This window comes from Lissotriton helveticus, chromosome 9, assembly GCF_964261635.1.
Source record: "Lissotriton helveticus chromosome 9, aLisHel1.1, whole genome shotgun sequence".
Lineage (NCBI taxonomy): Eukaryota > Metazoa > Chordata > Amphibia > Caudata > Salamandridae > Lissotriton > Lissotriton helveticus.
In genome coordinates this window covers 1154625640-1154644314 of record NC_136070.1, presented here as the reverse complement: position 1 = coordinate 1154644314, position 18675 = coordinate 1154625640, and the positions used below count along the sequence as shown (strand labels likewise).

Below are 18675 nucleotides of genomic sequence, written 5' to 3'. Positions count from 1 at the left end.
ACTCATGTGCTCTGCCTCACTCACTCTCGTACACACCCTTTGCGTATGCAAAAGCAGAACAGGAGGCCTTTCCTTCATCTATATCGCACCCAAAACTTGAAACAAACTCCCTCTACACATAAGGGACTGCTCCTCGCTTCTGGAATTCGGCAAGAGGCTGAAGACCTGACTCTGCAACTAACATCTGGCCGATGACCTACACACCTGCTCCAGTGTCTGGATACCCTTCAGGTGAAAAGTTGTGCTTTACAACTCCAAATAACATAATATAACATCAGAACCATCCTAACTCACTGCAGCCTGACGCCATTTTGTGTATGCTTTACTTACTAACCTCTGGATATACTAGTGACAGACGATTAGGTTCTTTAAAACACCTAAATAATAAATAAATATGTCAACTACAGTATAATAAACACAGGTACACACATAGTAAGCCTTATACACCATAAGACCTAGGCACAGGTATTATCAGCCTGGGGGTACTAGACAACTGGACGCAAACTTGAGGATGAAGCATTTCCATACAGTGGTGTGTGAGTGAGAGTTCTAAGTAAAACACATGGATGCCTCACGTTTTGGATGGGAAAAACCAAAAACGGGAAGCCTGATTTACTTTGGAGGTACCCCTCTGATTTGTCTGATTCGATTATTGTTCTCGGCAAGATGAAATGAGCTATAAAAATACTCCCACTCCCTCTTCTTTTTATATGGTAGGTTTTAGTATACCCTTCTGATCCTAACTGTACCAACAGTTTAATACTATTTATGTGTTGTGATACTCATCTCTTATCATCATGTTACTGTATGTTTTCCTATCCCTCCTAGGTTATGTGTACTGTTAGACTACAAGGTGTAAGAGGAGGCTCTTATACCCTACAGCAGAGGTCTTCAAACTTTTTTAGGTTGAGCCCCCCCACCTAATTTTTTTTAGAAGTCGCCCCCTCCCCAGCGCCTGACAGAAATGTTTGGAATCTGGTACACTACATAAGCGACCACCATATTCAGCGGTAATTACAATGAACTAAAACACATATCCTTCCAAATGTTCTTCCCAAACACCTATGGATTGTTATTTAATGCACACCTCTAGGGGTGTAATCTATTCTTTGGTAACATGCATCCAATACAAAGTAGATGAGAAAAAAGTGAATTGAACATACTAAATGAAAAAAAATGAAATGATAAAGGAGAAAAAAATGAAAAAAGTGAAGAAAAAAAACAAAGCGTAGACACACATCATTTCATGATGCACATAAACTAAAACCTTTGACCTCATGCTCGGTGTCAGTGAACCATCACCCGACATTAAAACTAAAAAAACATGCTGATACATCTCTGTGTTCAACGGGAACATCATTACAACAACGTGTTTTTCACTCACAACTTAAATGTGCAATATACCTTGAACCGTATCCATGCACCATCTTGCCAAACACAGAAGTGTTAATGTACGATTAAATGACCATGAGCATCCCAGAGTATTTCAATCATCCCACGTAACAAAAAAATATGAAACTAAACATAATATGATATCTCATTAAGTGCCCCTTCTCAAAGCCATAAAAATAAAAACATTGAAACATGCAAAGATTTTTCCTCACCAAATATTTAGTTTAAAAAACATAATCATTGATGCAGAAAGAAAATTGAGTTAAAATTAAAACTAATGATAAATTCGTCAATGTACAATGTGTCTGGATATTGCCAACTCAGTAAATGTCCACACTATCTTCATGAAATCGTTGCATATTTGAAACTGCAGGGAAAGCCAGCTGATGTGCTCAATGAGTCCAATTTTATCAGAGTAGTGAATCTCTAGTGTTGTATTTTCCTTTAACTGTTTCTTTCCCAAATGTTCATTTTCATCACAATATTAACATAAGGGTGCAAACTAACCGATTGTACAGAAAGAGGTATATGTCAATTCTTCAGCAATTCCAAAGTGGCACGCGACAATTACAACACATTTGAGCATCAAAAACGTTTATAACACAGGCAATTAGGTGTGCATCCTACTGATGTCACTGACCATGTCATGAGTGATGTAATATGTGACGTCATCAGCAGTGCATTGCACGCGCAAGTTATAGTGAGTCCAACTAACTATAACGTGGGAATTTCATTGGTTTTATGCGAGTAAAATTTCCAGCTAACTATAACTGGTGTCAAACCTATGGTTTTTTCAGTGAATTTCATAGGTTTTGTAAATGCTATTTCCTAACTATGACGTGTGTAAAACCTATGTTTTTTTTGTGAATTTGATAGGTTTTTTAAATGCTACTTCCTAACTATAACGCGTTTAAAACCTATGGTTTTTTCAGTGAATATATATATATATATAAAATTTCTATGGCAAAATGAAACCCCTCATTTTGTTCCTTTTCAAATTAAATGTATTAAGTGTTACCACTTTATTCCAATCAAGATGACTTCAGGTGTGCCATACTTTTGTCATAAGTAAGACTGTTAGCGTTCTAGTTGTTCTTTAGAACACTCTGGGACATTCTGTCATTGGGCTATAGTTGGGCTACATCTGGCTGATATTTGGGCTACATTTGGGCTCTTTTGTCTCTGGTGGCCATCTTGGGAGACTGCATATCAGAATTGTTTTAATGAAATATAAGAGGATTTGAGAAGTCACTCAAAATGTGCCCTAATTTTTCTTTCTTCAGCACTAATCATAATTTCTATGGCAAAATGAACCCCCTCATTTTGTTCCTTTGCAAATTAAATGTTTCAAGTGTTAACACTTTATTCCAATCAAGATGACTTCAGGTGTGCCATACTTTTGTCATAAGTAAGACTGTTAGCGCTCTAGTTGTTCTTTAGAACACTCTGGGACAGTCTGTCATTGGGCTATAGTTGGGCTACATCTGGCTGATATTTGGGCTACATTTGTTTTTTTTTGTCTCTGGTGGCCATCTTTGGGCTACATTGGGCTACATTGGGCTACATTGGGCTACATTTGGGCTCTAACATATATATAGCCCAATGTAGCCCAATATATATTTTTTCAAAGTAAATTTTCTCAGCAACTACTGAACAGATTTACACCATTCAAAGAAAAGCGTAATCTGCGAGCCGGACTCTACCTTTCTACCAAATTTCTTATAAATCCATTCAGCCGTTCGAGCTGTAGCCGTGTCTAAACGTCCTATGGGAAATAACACGGGGAAAACACGTTTTCGGACCCCCCCCTTTTATCTCAGCCCCCACTTGTTGAATCCCCCCCAAACTTTCAGGGAAGGAGTGGAGCGGAGCAGGCCATCTTCTTTGAGAAATTCGCAAAGATTCGTCCACCGGTGCCAAAGTTATTCTCAATAGAATGTTGCGGATTTCCTATGGAAACTAGGTCCTAACTACTGTCATTGTGCTATAGTTGGGCTACATCTGGCTGATATTTGGGCTACATTTGGGCTCTTTTGTCTCTGGTGGCCATCTTGGGAGACTGCATATCAGATTTTCTTTAATGAAATATAAGAGGATTTGAGAAGTCACTCAAAATGTGCCCTAATTTTTCTTTCTTCAGCACTAATCATAATTTCTATGGCAAAATGAACCCCCTCATTTTGTTCCTTTGCAAATTAAATGTTTTAAGTGTTGACACTTTATTCCAATCAAGATGACTTCAGGTGTGCCATACTTTTGTCATAAGTAAGACTGTTAGCGCTCGAGTTGTTCTTTAGAACACTCTGGGACATTCTGTCATTGGGCTATAGTTGGGCTACATCTGGCTGATATTTGGGCTACATTTGTTTTTTTTGTCTCTGGTGGCCATCTTTGAGCTACATTGGGCTACATTGGGCTACATTTGGGCTCTAACATATATATAGCCCAATGTAGCCCAATATATATTTTTTCAAAGTTAATTTTCTCAGCAACTACTGAACAGATTTACACCATTCATATAAAAGCGTAATCTGCGAGCCGGACTCTACCTTTCTACCAAATTTCTTATAAATCCATTCAGTCGTTCGAGCTGTAGCCGTGTCTAAACGTCCTATGGAAAATAACATGGGGAAAACACGTTTTGGGACCCCCATTTTACCTCAGCCCCCACTTGATGACTCCCCCCCAAACTTTCAGGGAAGGGGCGGAGCAGAGCAGGCCATCTTCTTTGAGAAATTCACAAAGATTCGTCCACCGGCGCCAAAGTTATTCTCAATAGAATGTTGCGGATTTCCTATGGAAACTAGGTCCTAACTACTGTCATTGGGCTATAGTTGGGCTACATCTGGCTGATATTTGGGCTACATTTGGGCTCTTTTGTCTCTGGTGGCCATCTTGGGAGACTGCATATCAGAATTTTTTTAATGAAATATAAGAGGATTTGAGAAGTCACTCAAAATGTGCCCTAATTTTTCTTTCTTCAGCACTAATCATAATTTCTATGGCAAAATGAACCCCCTCATTTCGTTCCTTTGCAAATTAAATGTTTTAAGTGTTAACACTTTATTTCAATCAAGATGACTTCAGGTGTGCCATACTTTTGTCATAAGTAAGACTGTTAGCGCTCTAGTTGTTCTTTAGAACACTCTGGGACATTCTGTCATTGGGCTATAGTTGGGCTACATCTGGCTGATATTTGGGCTACATTTGTTTTTTTTTTGTCTCTGGTGGCCATCTTTGGGCTACATTGGGCTACATTGGGCTATATTTGGGCTCTAACATATATATAGCCCAATGTAGCCCAATATATATTTTTTCAAAGTTAATTTTCTCAGCAACTACTGAACAGATTTACACCATTCAAAGAAAAGCGTAATCTGCAAGCCGGACTCTACCTTCCTACCAAATTTCTTATAAATCCATTCAGCCGTTCGAGCTGTAGCCGTGTCTAAACATCCCTATGGAAAATAACATGGGGAAAACACGTTTTGGGACCCCCCTTTTATCTCAGCCCCCACTTGATGAATCCCCCCCCAAACTTTCAGGGAGGGAGCGGAGCGGAGCAGGCCATTTTCTTTGAGAAATTCACAAAGATTCGTCCACCGGCGCCAAAGTTATTCTCAATAGAATGTTGCGGATTTCCTATGGAAACTAGGTCCTAACTACTGTCATTGGGCTATAGTTGGGCTACATCTGGCTGATATTTGGGCTACATTTGGGCTCTTTTGTCTCTGGTGGCCATCTTGGGAGACTGCATATCAGAATTGTTTTAATGAAATATAAGAGGATTTGAGAAGTCACTCAAAATGTGCCCTAATTTTTCTTTCTTCAGCACTAATCATAATTTCTATGGCAAAATGAACCCCCTCATTTTGTTCCTTTGCAAATTAAATGTTTTAAGTGTTAACACTTTATTCCAATCAAGATGACTTCAGGTGTGCCATACTTTTGTCATAAGTAAGACTGTTAGCGCTCTAGTTGTTCTTTAGAACACTCTGGGACATTCTGTCATTGGGCTATAGTTGGGCTACATCTGGCTGATATTTGGGCTACATTTGTTTTTTTTTTGTCTCTGGTGGCCATCTTTGGGCTACATTTGGCTACATTTGGCTACATTGGGCTACATTGGGCTATATTTGGGCTCTAACATATATATAGCCCAATGTAGCCCAATATATATTTTTTCAAAGTTAATTTTCTCAGCAACTACTGAACAGATTTACATCATTCAAAGAAAAGCGTAATCTGTGAGCCGGACTCTACCTTCCTACCAAATTTCTTATAAATCCATTCAGCCGTTCGAGCTGTAGCCGTTTCTAAACGTCCCTATGGAAAATAACATGGGGAAAACACGTTTTGGGACCCCCCTTTTATCTCAGCCCCCACTTGACGAATCCCCCCCAAACTTTCAGGGAAGGAGCGGACCGGAGCAGGCCATCTTCTTTGAGAAATTCGCAAAGATTCGTCCACCGGCGCCAAAGTTATTCTCAATAGAATGTTGCGGATTTCCTATGGAAACTAGGTCCTAACTATAACTACCTACTGGCGACCGCCAGTAGGTAATATCTATATCTATATCTATATCTATATCTATATATATATATATCTATATATATATAGATATATATATATAGATAGATAGATAGATAGATAGATAGATAGATAGATAGATAGATAGATATATGCCATGTTATAGCCCTGTATTCCTGCTTTAAACCCATATGCACAGGTATTATCCCAAATGCAACTTATAGCCCTATTGTCCCAGTAAAGACTCATTGGTCTGGGTGGCCTTATTTTCTCCAGAACAGCCTTAAATGCCTCCTAAAACATCACATATCTAGTATCTGTTATCTAGTAAAGACTCAGATTTCTCAATAAAACCACATTTAACAAGATTTGGGCCTGATGGAGAGGAGTCAGTAGTAGGACTTTGCCGCCCCTCTTCATTACCCTACCTTGTTTTGAGTATGGGGAAACATAGCCCTTATGATAGTGGAGCTGCCTGAAACTCCAGAGTGGAAGGGTGGAATGGACAGGATGCCACTCTCAAGTGGATCACACAAGCTGCCGATATAGGGCGGCAGGGCATCCTCCATTTTCAGTGTACCCACTTCTCTGCAAGACAAGGGTAAAGCATGGCAGCTTTTGAAAACTAACCTAGGGAGGGACATGTACCTTAAGCTTAAGGGTACATTTTCAGTACTCATATTTATGACAGCAGCTGCACTGTGCTGCCATGGCAAACTGGACCTGCCGTCGTGGAGATATTTCCCCAGAAGTAACATGCAGGCACGGATGAAAAGCCCAGCCTGATACCGTCCTGCACTGGTGTATCATAGAGGCTTCCATCCCCACAACACTGTACTGGCAGCCCATACACTTCGACAGCAAAATTAGGCTAATCAATTCCCATGGCTGGGGCTAACTATTTGAACTCATCACACTGTTCCAGCCCAGCACCCTCATAGTTCATAGTACACAAAGTGCTCCTGCCTTGGAATGGTCAGTGCTATCACAAGGATCAGGCATTACAAACATTGCAGAGATCTGGAGTGCTCCACTCCCTGACATCGCTCCCATTTTCCCACCTCCTGCCTCATTGTACCTAGCACTGAGTTTACTGCCAATCATTCTAGCACTCTTGAACTAAAGCGGAAGACAGGTGAGCCAGGGTAGCACCAGAGGGAATGAGTCTTCAGTTACAGGACTCTGGGCCCGATTCACAGAACTAACTTAAGACAAAATCCTAAACTTACTACTTTTGGTATTCACAGAAGTTAGGGTTTTGTCTTAAGTTTGTCTTAAAACAGACTTAAGACAAAATCCTAACTTAAGTCTGTCTTAAGACAAACTTAAGACAAAATCCTAACTTCTGTGAATACCAAAAGTAGTAAGTTTAGGATATTGTCTTAAGTTAGTTCTGTGAAACGGGCACTTTGTTCTCCTTTTGTGCTGCTGCTTCCTTCCATTACATAGGACAGCAGGCAAGAAAGCCACTGGTGAAGAAGGGGGTCAGAGATCTATAGGCTAATTGGCAGGTTTTTCTCACTCTGCATTGTGCTAGCTTCATGGTGAACCAAGGAAAGTTTCCACCTCCTCCTGCTTAGAGGGTACAAGGTTTGGGAACTGCAGAAATAACTATTTTTTCCTGTCTGGCACACTTTAAGGTATTGTACTCATTCGTGTTGAGAATTTGACACAGTATTGCAGTAAAATCCTGGATGGTTAGCCGCAGTGGACAAATAATGTTGCAGGCTGGTAACCGTTTCACTACTTTTCTTTCCTGCTCCTCCACAAACCACGTTTATGTAGTCAGTTCCATGGTTATTAAATTAATTAAATTGCCTACAACCTGACTGACACTTTTTTTTAGAATTTCTGCTGAAAGTATACAAACTTTTGAAGCAGATTCCCATTCAAACTATGTGATGCAATATGCCATTCACTATTGTAAATGTACACGATTTTGTACATCCATTACTTACTGCCTCCCGTGAATGGACATACATTGTAAATAAGAGTTTTATCAAGGCTTCATTAAGCAGTTGAAACCTTTGTTCATAAATTCCTCTCTTTCTCCACAGCATGTTGTTCAGTGTGTCTTCGTTGCCATACGAACTATTGGTAACATCATGATTGTTACAACTCTGCTCCAATTTATGTTTGCTTGCATTGGAGTTCAGCTGTTCAAGGTAACTCATTTAATCCCTTAAAACATTTGGAAACATGCACTATTACTTACTTTAAAACCATTCAGTATTGAAAATACTAATTTGTATTTCATTTGTAGGGTAAATTCTATCGCTGTTCAGATGAAGCCAAACACACACCAGAGGAGTGCAAGTAAGATCTGTTTACTTTTATTAATCTGAAATGTGAGGAATAGGTTAAAGATTTCTGTTTCAAATACAAGTGACTATTATTAGCAAATTACATTTCATTTCAATTACATACTCAAAAGTACCTACAAAATGTAAATCCATTTACTACTTCATACTTTTACGCCAGAGCTGGTGGGTAGCTGCATAACCAGCTGGGGTGTGGTTTGCACATGTGAGGTTTTGCACACATACAAGAAATAAAATGTGCAAATGCATTGTGACAGTACAGTAGCAAATGGTCAGGTAGTAGACAATAATTTTAAATATACACCATGAATCACATCTAAAATACCAAGTTGTTCAGAGTCCAAAGGATTAGATCTCCGATTTATTATGCTGTTATTGTTGATTGCAAAGCAGTTGCACAATACTCATCAACTGTAAATATTTGTATATATACTAAGTACCAGTTGATGAGTATTGTGCAACTGCTTTGCAATGAACAATAACAGCATATTAAACTCTGAACAACTTGGTATTTTGGATGTTATTCACTGTATATATTTAAAATTATCGTACACTACCTGACCATTTTGCTACTGTACTGCACTATTAACCCGGGTCTGGTAGGCTTTCGGGTCTCCCCAGTGATATTCAACACAAATGCATTGTGAGGCTGCCTTTGCCCAATGTGGTATGTTACGCTGTGCACAACTTACACATTGGGGAAATAGCACCACCTGAAAAAGTCATGTTACTAATTACCCATTAGTTAGTCCACCTTGAAAGCTTCCATAGAAAAACTAAACTGAATTCATCCAGCATATTTCACACCTTATGAACATCCCCAGAGGCCAGACTGGATCCTTCTGAACTTTGTCTCCTACCAGTATCTCTTTAGGTCACCAGGTGGTGCCACACTATTGTAGTTGCTGCCCTGCCCACTGTGGAAGTGAAGACTACAGCTTAAAATATGCTGTGGCTTGGTGGGTTGAGTAATTTCCTATTTTTCTGAGCCTTATTGACACAGGGCCAGAGCCTGGGTTTACACTATATTTTAAGTTTCCAATCCTACTTCTTCAGCAGATTTGTTCAAATGTACCCTTTAAGGTATCAGGGTTTAAACCCTGTCGCTGTTGTTGCAGATGTCTTTTTTTGATACTCATCTCATCTGCATGGGGTATCTGTGGTTTGATCGTAATACGATACCACATTGTGATTTATGTGCCTCATTAAACAAGAAGACCATCAGTGAGCGGGAGGTCAAGTTGTTCTTGAACTGACCGCATAAGGATACCCTTTCCAGTCCTTTTCCTCTTCCTCATGTAAGTCCTCTGGTACAGAATATCCACCCAAAGAGTCTTCTCATAAGAAGCACGTGAAACACTGTAGGAATGAAAAGCCCTCCTTTTTCTCATATGGAAAACAGTGCCACACTTTCTCAGAAAGTCAGCAGTGCCATTCCACAATCAAGCATTCTTCATTTATTCCCTCAGAGCTGACCTGGTTTTTCAGAAGCTTTGCACAGAGTTTCTGTCTGTCCTTCAATCTGTCTCAGGTTGAGGTTTTCTGCAGGCCAGATTGGGCTTTTTTTGAGCTGCCCTCTTTTCTCTGAGTGCATTTCAGACCTCCGGCTCCAACCTGAAACTGCCTAACTGCACACATTCACTGGCTGTGGCTACAGCACTGCTTCTACTGAAACCACCTCCACCCATGACCATGGCTCGCCTAGCAGCAATGCTGCTTTTAACTCTCTGAGCTCTTTTCAGTGCAGACTCAACCCTTGCAAATGGAGGAGACCCATTGTATGGCTAAGGACGAGTGAAGTGGCTCCTTTGAGATCAGCACTTTCTGAGCCTCACCCAGAACCCAGAGATTCATGCACTATGAAGAACTCTTTAGCTTAGACTCTGGCTCAGTTGCAAATTTGCAATTTTGACACATTGCACTGCAGAGGCGGATTTGGAGACGCATAGCCACCTCCCCTCCTTATCATACTGGTGTGGGGCGATACATGAATCTCCATAATGCCAATGAATTTTATGCGTGCTCTTGGGGAATATTTCCTTTCACTAAAGCTCTCTTTAGAGGGAATTTGCTCATTTACATGTATGTGTAAAGCATCAGAGGCTATGGGATTGCCCCTTTTGTGTGCTGTGCCTAAACCCAACATCCTCAAAGTTATCCTACAGCAATCTTCTGTGGGTCTTTTGACTTTCAACAGGTCCTTGTTGGATCTGGTGCTAGCTGCGTGGGAAAAGCCCTTCTTGAGCGAGCAGTCCATTCGCAAAAGGCTCACCACTGCATTCCATTTACATTCCTGACCATCTGACCCAAAGCTTGTGTGGGCCACGCTTCTGTGGAAATCTTGATTTTTTTTAAGCATCTTTGGTGAAACTATATCTCAAAGCCTTCCCTACCACCACTCTGGACCACCAATCCTAAGTCTTTGCACAATGGGGATCAAAGTATTTGCCTTCAGTAGTCTGGCCTTGTGTACTGCAAGTGCCACTTGAGTGCTATAGCCACGCCTTGTAGGACAAGGCAATGTGACCTACCACTAGCCTCCCTGAAGATATGAAAGGCTCATTCTCTAAACTTGTTAGGGAAGTCTTGATGCTTCGAACAAATTCTGAAATGTGGGCTCCGCTCATTGGCACTATAGCCCACGGTTTGTGCAGTCACACCTGGATGCACTCTACAGGACATATTAGATATGCCATTTGTTTGTGAGAAGCTGCTTGGTGAAATAGATCTGGAGGGGTTTAAGAATAGTTGAGTTACAGCATGTGCTACATCATGTTTCCTGGAGTTGGCCACTCAAGCATAAGTTTCACAAGCAGTAGCATCTCTTGGATTCTAGCATAACATCAGCTAGACAACAATGTTCTAGAACTGTGAACAGCTTGCCTAGCACAGAAGGCGTACTCTATTCCACCTTGTAATGCAGATCCTCTTAGACACAAGCATGCACTCCCTCAGAAGAAAATAAGGAGTGAGTTCCTGGACCTGGGAGTGGGATACTGTACACTTGGGTAGTGAGCTCTGAAATAAAGAACTAGAGGATGTGTTAATTGTGAAGGCGGATGCCTTCAATCTCATGTCCCTTCAACATCATGAATCTGAACTCCACCGAATGTGATGGGTGTTTTTCCCTCAACTTGGATTCTTTTGCATTAACCTCTTTGCAATAGTCCTTACCCAGAAATGCCATCTGCCCTGTGCCCTTCATCTCACTTTGACCTTTGTGCCACACTTCTCCTTACCTTGGCATATTTTATGTGTTCTATCCAATTGCACTCATCTCTAGTGAGCTGCGAAAAGTACAAGAGGATGGCACACAGCTGATTTCATCTCCGATTCAGAGAGGAGGATTTTGGTATGCCAATATTTTGGAGCTGTTCTTTTGGCCTGCTTTTCAGAACAGAGCGGACCTGCTTTTGTAGCAGGATGGTGGGGTCTCCATACCCCAAAGCTCACACTTCTTTTCCACAAATGTGGGGACTTAGCAAAGCCAGTTGGAAGCCTTCAGCGGCCTGTTAGAGATGGCAGATGTCCTTCTGGATTCCTGGAAAAATGCCACAAAGTCTGTTTACACTAGGCAGGCACTGTCACATTGAGGATCATCAGTCGGAAGTTATGCCTTTGCACTTTCCCTTTCTCAATCAACTTAAGCAAGCCTCTACTATTAAAGGGAACTTGGCTGCAGTGCCTCCCTTCCTGACTAGATCTCATTGTTTAGATTGCTACTGGTGGTGCTTTAAAGATGTTCTATATATGTATGGCCCTCCCTCCAAAACCCTGCAGTGAGACTCAAATTTGGTACTGACTTTCCTATGGCATTTCCTTTTGAAATGATGAACAGCTGTTTTGTTTTCTTTTGACTCTTATTAATACCTTTCTAGTGGTGATTACTTCAGCCCATGGTGCCTGCTAGTTGCAGGTTCTGATGCTCCAGACAGCGTTCCACCCTCCCCCCCCGACAATTTTATTCTGTGCACTTTTTTTGTTGTAAACTTCTATGTTGTCATTACAACTTGCAACATTAAAATCCACCACGAGAGTTGTCAAAGGAGCATTACACAAAAGTGCTATTTTATATCTTGTAGGCATAATGTAAAGCATTATACCGTTAACTCACTCATGTTCCATCTCCCCCGTACTGTTGGCTCAATATCCATTTCTGTGTGACAATCTTCTTGTATATAAAGAAATATAGAAATAAAAGGTTTATCCTTTAATACCGATCAACAGTTCAAATATACCCCCGCCCTTCACTACCCACCCCGCTACCTTTCTCCTACTGAACTGCAAATAATGGGGCATTCATGTTTCACACTGGCTCTGTACATCCCTACGGCTGCGCTTCTGAGCCACTCCGCTCACGCGTCCCAACTACTTCGCTATCATCTTGGCCTGTTGTCACTGCTTGCGCCATAATCCCCCAGGGTAGTAAGTCACCTGCAACCCTGTCATCTCTAAGGTTTTGACTCATATGTGTCTCCTCCGCTCCAGCCCATTCGAGTAATTCCCTGAACCACTCCTCTTGTTTGTTGGGGGGGGGAGGACTAGGGCTGATCGCTATGTACCTTTTAGCAACTATTATCCCCAACATTGTAAAATGGCGGCTCAGTTTTTTTCTTTGGGTCATTGTGGAAGAGTCCCAGCACACACTGTTTAATTGTACGTGTCACCTCCCAGCTCGTCACCCCTCGAAGATGGCGTTATATCCGGTCCAGTATAGCGTGACAACCGGGCATCGCCACACCATGTGCAGAAACTCATCCAGATTGGATCCACATCTAGAACAGCCCGGTGATCTGGAGGGGTAGCGCGTGTTTAGCCTCTTAGGGGAAGATATGTCATATGCACCACGTTAAATTGAATCAGTTTAAACAGTGCAGCTATGGAGAGCGTTCGTACTGATGCATGTATCTTTTTTTCTGTGTCAATTCTTTATTAATTATTATTTTTTTTTTTTTTAAACAATGATCAACAAACAAGTAACATCATTTAAACAAACAATGCCAAGGGTACATAATGAGATATGAAGAAAACAAGAAAGAGAAACATAAAAGAGAAATACAAGTACCTGAGTAAATGATTGGTCAAAGAACAAAAATGCCCAACAAAAATGAATGTGTCTATCTGTAACAAAACTGGTGCTCATGTAAAGTGCTCTGGTACCTGATATCTTCGGGTCAAGTTTACGCTATATAAAACTCTAAAAAAAATGTGTAAAGTATGTACAGCGGCAAATACTACATCGTTGGCACTACATGTGTCTTTGACCAATCTTTAGGCTTGTGTTGCCAGATTGCCTCCACCCAGCATAGGGTCTAACCCCGATCTCCACGCACGGTAGATACGTGTAATGAACTTATGTCCCCCCACCATAGAAAGAAGCCTCACCAAATTCTGCATAGTCGGAGGGTCTCTGGGAATGAAGGCCAAATCTGTAGGGTTATGGCTGCTATTTTGGCGTATTGGAGAAATTGACTTTTTCCCAGATCAAATGTTTCCATAGCGTCTTTCTGGGTTACAAAGCGGCCTTCTGGGTACAAATCCAACAACATATTGCACCCTCCCTCCCCACACTTGTCTCCTGCCATTGTTTGGGACATCTGTTCAAACAGGCTCACTATCCACATATCTGGTTCCGGTGCACCAACGCTGCCGTCATACACGATCTAGTACCCTTACGCAGGGGGATTATGTCTACCAGGCTATCCAGGACACAGTTAAAATCACCTGCAATAAGGACCTCCCCCGTTAGTGATCCCTGCGCTACCACCAGCACCGCCCCAGAAAACGTGCCATAATCAATATTAGGTGCATACACTAATAAAGCATTAATGCGTGCGTCTAATGTTCTCTACAGTATAACACCTCTCATTCCTGTCAATCTGTGTGCAGGTGTGTCTAAGAGGAACTCCCGGAGCAATCTATAGCTAAACCCCTTGGGGATATCAGGAGGACGTGGCATACACCTGTCCACTACAGCATTTCCTCAAACATTTAATACAAGCCCCCCATAAAAGGGTCGTATGCAGGAATGCCACCTCTACACCATACATCCAGAAGTATCCATACACTCTATTGTATTTCATCGGATTATGACGATCTCTTATGTTCCAAGTCAACATTATATATTTAGTCCCCATCTGCACAGTATACCATTCAGGATATAGATATATAATAGAAGTCTCATCATATCCAGCACATAACACAGTTCAGAAAATTGTACGGCATTGGAAGCAATGCCCTTATAAAACTCAAGCTACAAGTGTACCCCCAAGTGCCCCACACCTATCCCAACCACAGGCAGAATCTATGGACCCCCGTTGAATCAACAAGTGGCCACAGGTGACATCAAACCCCACCCCCAATCGCCCACCCTTCCCCCCCTTCAATTTATGTGTCTAACGACACTTGGTGTAGACGCTTTTCAGGTGCCAAGAGCTCTACCCTAAGTGGTCCTCAGCGATCCACGTCTGCCTTACCCCTGGTCCCTCCCATCCAAGAGGTAATACATTCACTATACAGAGCAATAAGGAGATACTAGTGCATACCCATAAAGTTAACAATAATGTTTCTGTGTCCCAGCAAGTTCACTAATACAACTTGGCAGAAAGTCAATGTTGTTACTGTCCCTTCGGTGCCCACCACCAATTTTCAACCTGCTTATTTCCGTTCACCCACATCAGCGTCATCACTTTGTGCTTCTGGAATACGACTCACCGGTCTCCAAGGACACCAATGTAGCTCGCAGTGTGCCGCTTGTCTCAACCGGGATACACTCTCTCCCCCCGCTGCGTCTTGGGAGGAGGTTTATTGCACTGGGAAAATCATGATCTGTGGTCCTTCCGATCCTGCCAAGCAGTTTGATGCTCTTTTCGCTGCCCAATCCCAGAGATGTCATCCACTGGACCGCCACTGTTGGCGTGTCATAGATGTGTATCTTTCTGTCATGTTGGATATGCAGCCTGGCAGGGTACATCAGGCTATACTTTATATTAGTAAAAAATCAAAAAGTGGAGTGAAGAGGTAGTGCTAAAGAGCACTATGGTGGATACACCCTCCTCCAGTCAATGGTATTAGCAAACAAAAAGATCCACCGCTAAGAGGTGTCCTGTGAGCCAGGGAATAGAAGGCATACACAGTATTTGTTAAAATACCCCTCACACACCAAAAGGGCCCTTGGTGACATGCTTCATCATCGGTGCCTTCCCGCCCCACCCCGCTGCGGGACGGGGCGGGCTACGACTGGCGACTACGCTGGAACACTTTAAATTTGTAAGTGCTATGTGAGGGGTATTTGAGTGAGTGAAAGTAGGGTCAGGGGTGAATGAAAAGTGAGGTTAAAAAATACCTGGCCTTATGAATTCACTTTTTTTTTTATTGGTCATAGGCTGGTATTGCTAAAAAGGGAGTGTCGGAGAAAACAAAGCTTTTAATGTGCTAGTTCTCCTGGTGATGTCAACATGTTTCGAGGTCTTGCATGCCTCTTCGTCAGGACGAAGTTAGATCCCTCTGTCACTCACTATAGTTGCCATCAATATGTGCAAAGTGTGTATACAGGTGAAATAAAATACAATACCTATATGGTTTGAAAGTATGTCTAGTTATAGCCCTGTCAGTATTTCTGATAAATGAGCTGAAAAAGAAAGGAGTCAGTGCCCCATGAGCCGTCCAGGATGAGGGGTAAATGAAACTCTCATTGCAAGATGATCAGTCCTCGCTTCCTCTCTCTCCCGCGGCTTCCACAGGGGTGGTCAAGTTCATTATTTCGTGAGAGCAGGGGCATCTCCTCCGTTATGGCAGACAAGCTTCGCCCCACTGCTGAAAGTCCCTGTATGAGAATATTTGGGATTATCCCTCAATGAGAAAATGGAGTGGAGTGACCAACTTAAGAAGGCTTGTCTTAAGCTGGCGCAAACATCAGGGGGCCTTGCGAAACGGCAAAGGAAGTATGTACACAAGATGCTGGGGCCCGTTGCTGGAAATATATAAGGAGCTAGCCAGAGGGGCTGCCGTATATGGAGCCCAACTATGGGGCCACAGACCATCTGAACAACTTGCCAAGATTGAAATGTATTTCTTAGACAACTGTTGGGACTTCCCAATAGTACCCCATTACCTCCGCTCCAAGAGGATCTGGGAGTCAGCCCAATGGCACTGGAGTTTGCGCTTAGACCCCTGTTTGACTGGTGCCGCCTGTGGAGTGCTCCAGAATTATCTATGTATAGGGAGGAATTGAGGGAGGTTGCAAACCTCAGTGAAGCAAACAAAATACCTTGGCTCACCTATATCAAGAATTCCTTCTTATCCATTGGAATGGGAGATCAATGGGATAGCCCGGAAGAAAGATCTTTGTCAACAAGAAAGGCCTTGATAAAAAATTTTAAGGATCACCATCTCAATTTATTTTTGAGGGGTCCCAGGACAGGCACACTTACATAATCCTTTTTAGAGGTTTTTATATATATTTTTTAAATTATCATTTTCAAAGACATAGCATGTCCAAACGTATGAACAAAATACAGACCACTGTACTACAACATCCTTCATCCAGTTACAATAGTTGTGTGATGTTACCTCATGCTAACTTTACCACAAAAAAGAAGAAACAGTTACCATATATAGTTAATCAACCTGGTTCGTGTGCAGATAGTCTATCAAATATTTCCAATAGTCCCTTGGGCTGGATCCAGTAGGCAGTTCTTTTTCGTAGGTCTTCAACACATCCTGACAGTATGCCATATCTTGTAGCCACTGTTTGACTTCAGGGGTTTCTCTACTGTTCCAACACAGTGAAATTCTTGGCTTGGCAATAAGTAAAGCAATCATACAGAACTTACGCTTTGCAGCCCATACATTACGGAGTAGCCCTAATAAACATGTGCGACTAGAGCAAATAATATCAGTTCTCACCATTTCCCCCAGTATCCGTGTAACTTTTTCCCAAAAATCCCGTACTGCTGGACAAATCCATGCAAGATGCAGGAAATCTGCTGATTCAGCACCACAACGTTTACATTTCGCATCTGTGCGCAAACCACATCTATAGTCTAGCTGGAGTGTAATAAGTTTGATGTAGGTATTTGAGGTGCAATATTCTCAGATTTCCATCAGGCGTCAGCATTTCTGTGAGGGAGCATGCTATCGACCACTCTTCCTCTGTGAGCGGGACATCTAGCACATCATTCCACTTTGAATGTGCTCTATGTGTCGTATCTGCGATATCCTCCTGCAGTGTAGTGTATAGCCTAGACACCAAATGTTTGTTATTGGGAGTGGTAATTATCATTTGCAACGCTGTTAATTGTGACGGTTCCGCTGGATAGGTGGGATATAATTTCTTAACTGCCCCTTGAAGCCTATGATGTATAAATCGAAACAATAGAGTTTGATTGCTAATATAAGTAAGGTCATGTGGCATTTTAAATGTGGTGTTATGATAGAGGTCCCCCATAGTATCTAAGCCCATCTGCTGCAACAGTCCCATGCCCACCTCTTCTCGCGTCACCAATAATTCTGGATGATGATGCAACGGTAGGGCAGGGGCATATAATGGCAATTTATGCGATAGGCTACCCATCTTGCGCCAAGCGGCATTCGTCGCATCAAGAGTATTAATTTTGTTATTGTGTAAAGGTGGTCTGCAATGAGTTACTGTTGCTGTTAATGGGATTGGCAATGCATCTCCTTCCTCTATAGCCACATGTGTGAGATAGGGGACCTGGTGGTACCAGTAATGCACATAAATAGTAAAGGGGGAAGTCTGGTATTTTAAAGCCTCCCTTAGAATAGGGTAATGTCAAAGCTCGCAATTCTATGCGTGCCTGCTTACCCACCCAGATTAGACGATTCATTAATGATGTCTGTCTGCAGAATACTTCAGTTGGAGGTGTGATTGGTATATTATTAAAAAGATATAGACATTTTGGCAATATAATCATTTTAACAATAGCTAGTCAGTCAGCTAACGATAACGGCAACTGAATCCAGCGGCCTACTTTATCTTCCATCGCACCTATTGCCCTACCGTAATTTGTGCGGATTACAACTTCGGGGTCACGATGGTACCAAATGCCAAGGTATTACACGGGATCCGATTGCCACTCTAAAGGAAATTCCGTAGTGTGAGGTTGTGTGGTGTCAGTTAGTGGTATAATCAGGGATTTTGCCCAGTTAATCTGGAGACCCGATTGCCTCCAAAATGTAATATATTCCGACAACAAATGGGCTAAATGCTGTTCCAGGTCCCGCACGTATAACATCATATCATCTGTGTACAAAGAGATATGTAATGGTCGCTGTGGAAATTGGAGAGCAGAATAATGATGTCCCTGTCTGATTTTACAAGCCAACGGTTCAAGCACTATTGCGAATAGTAATGGGGATAGCGGGCACGGTTGCCTTGTCCCCCTTTCTATTGACACATTATCCGAAATGT

The 18675-nt window shown here is 42.0% G+C and overlaps 1 protein-coding gene across 2 annotated transcripts in view; it reads left to right on the top strand.

The window, feature by feature from the left end:
• CACNA1D (calcium voltage-gated channel subunit alpha1 D) overlaps window positions 1–18675 on the top strand; it is a 1365963-nt gene that overhangs the window by 866677 nt on the left and 480611 nt on the right. For both annotated transcript variants that reach the window (XM_078661595.1, XM_078661596.1), the window contains exons 24-25: window positions 7980–8087; window positions 8186–8238. In XM_078661595.1, coding sequence (XP_078517721.1) covers window positions 7980–8087; window positions 8186–8238 — 161 coding nt within the window. The remainder of the gene's footprint in view (window positions 1–7979; window positions 8088–8185; window positions 8239–18675) is intronic.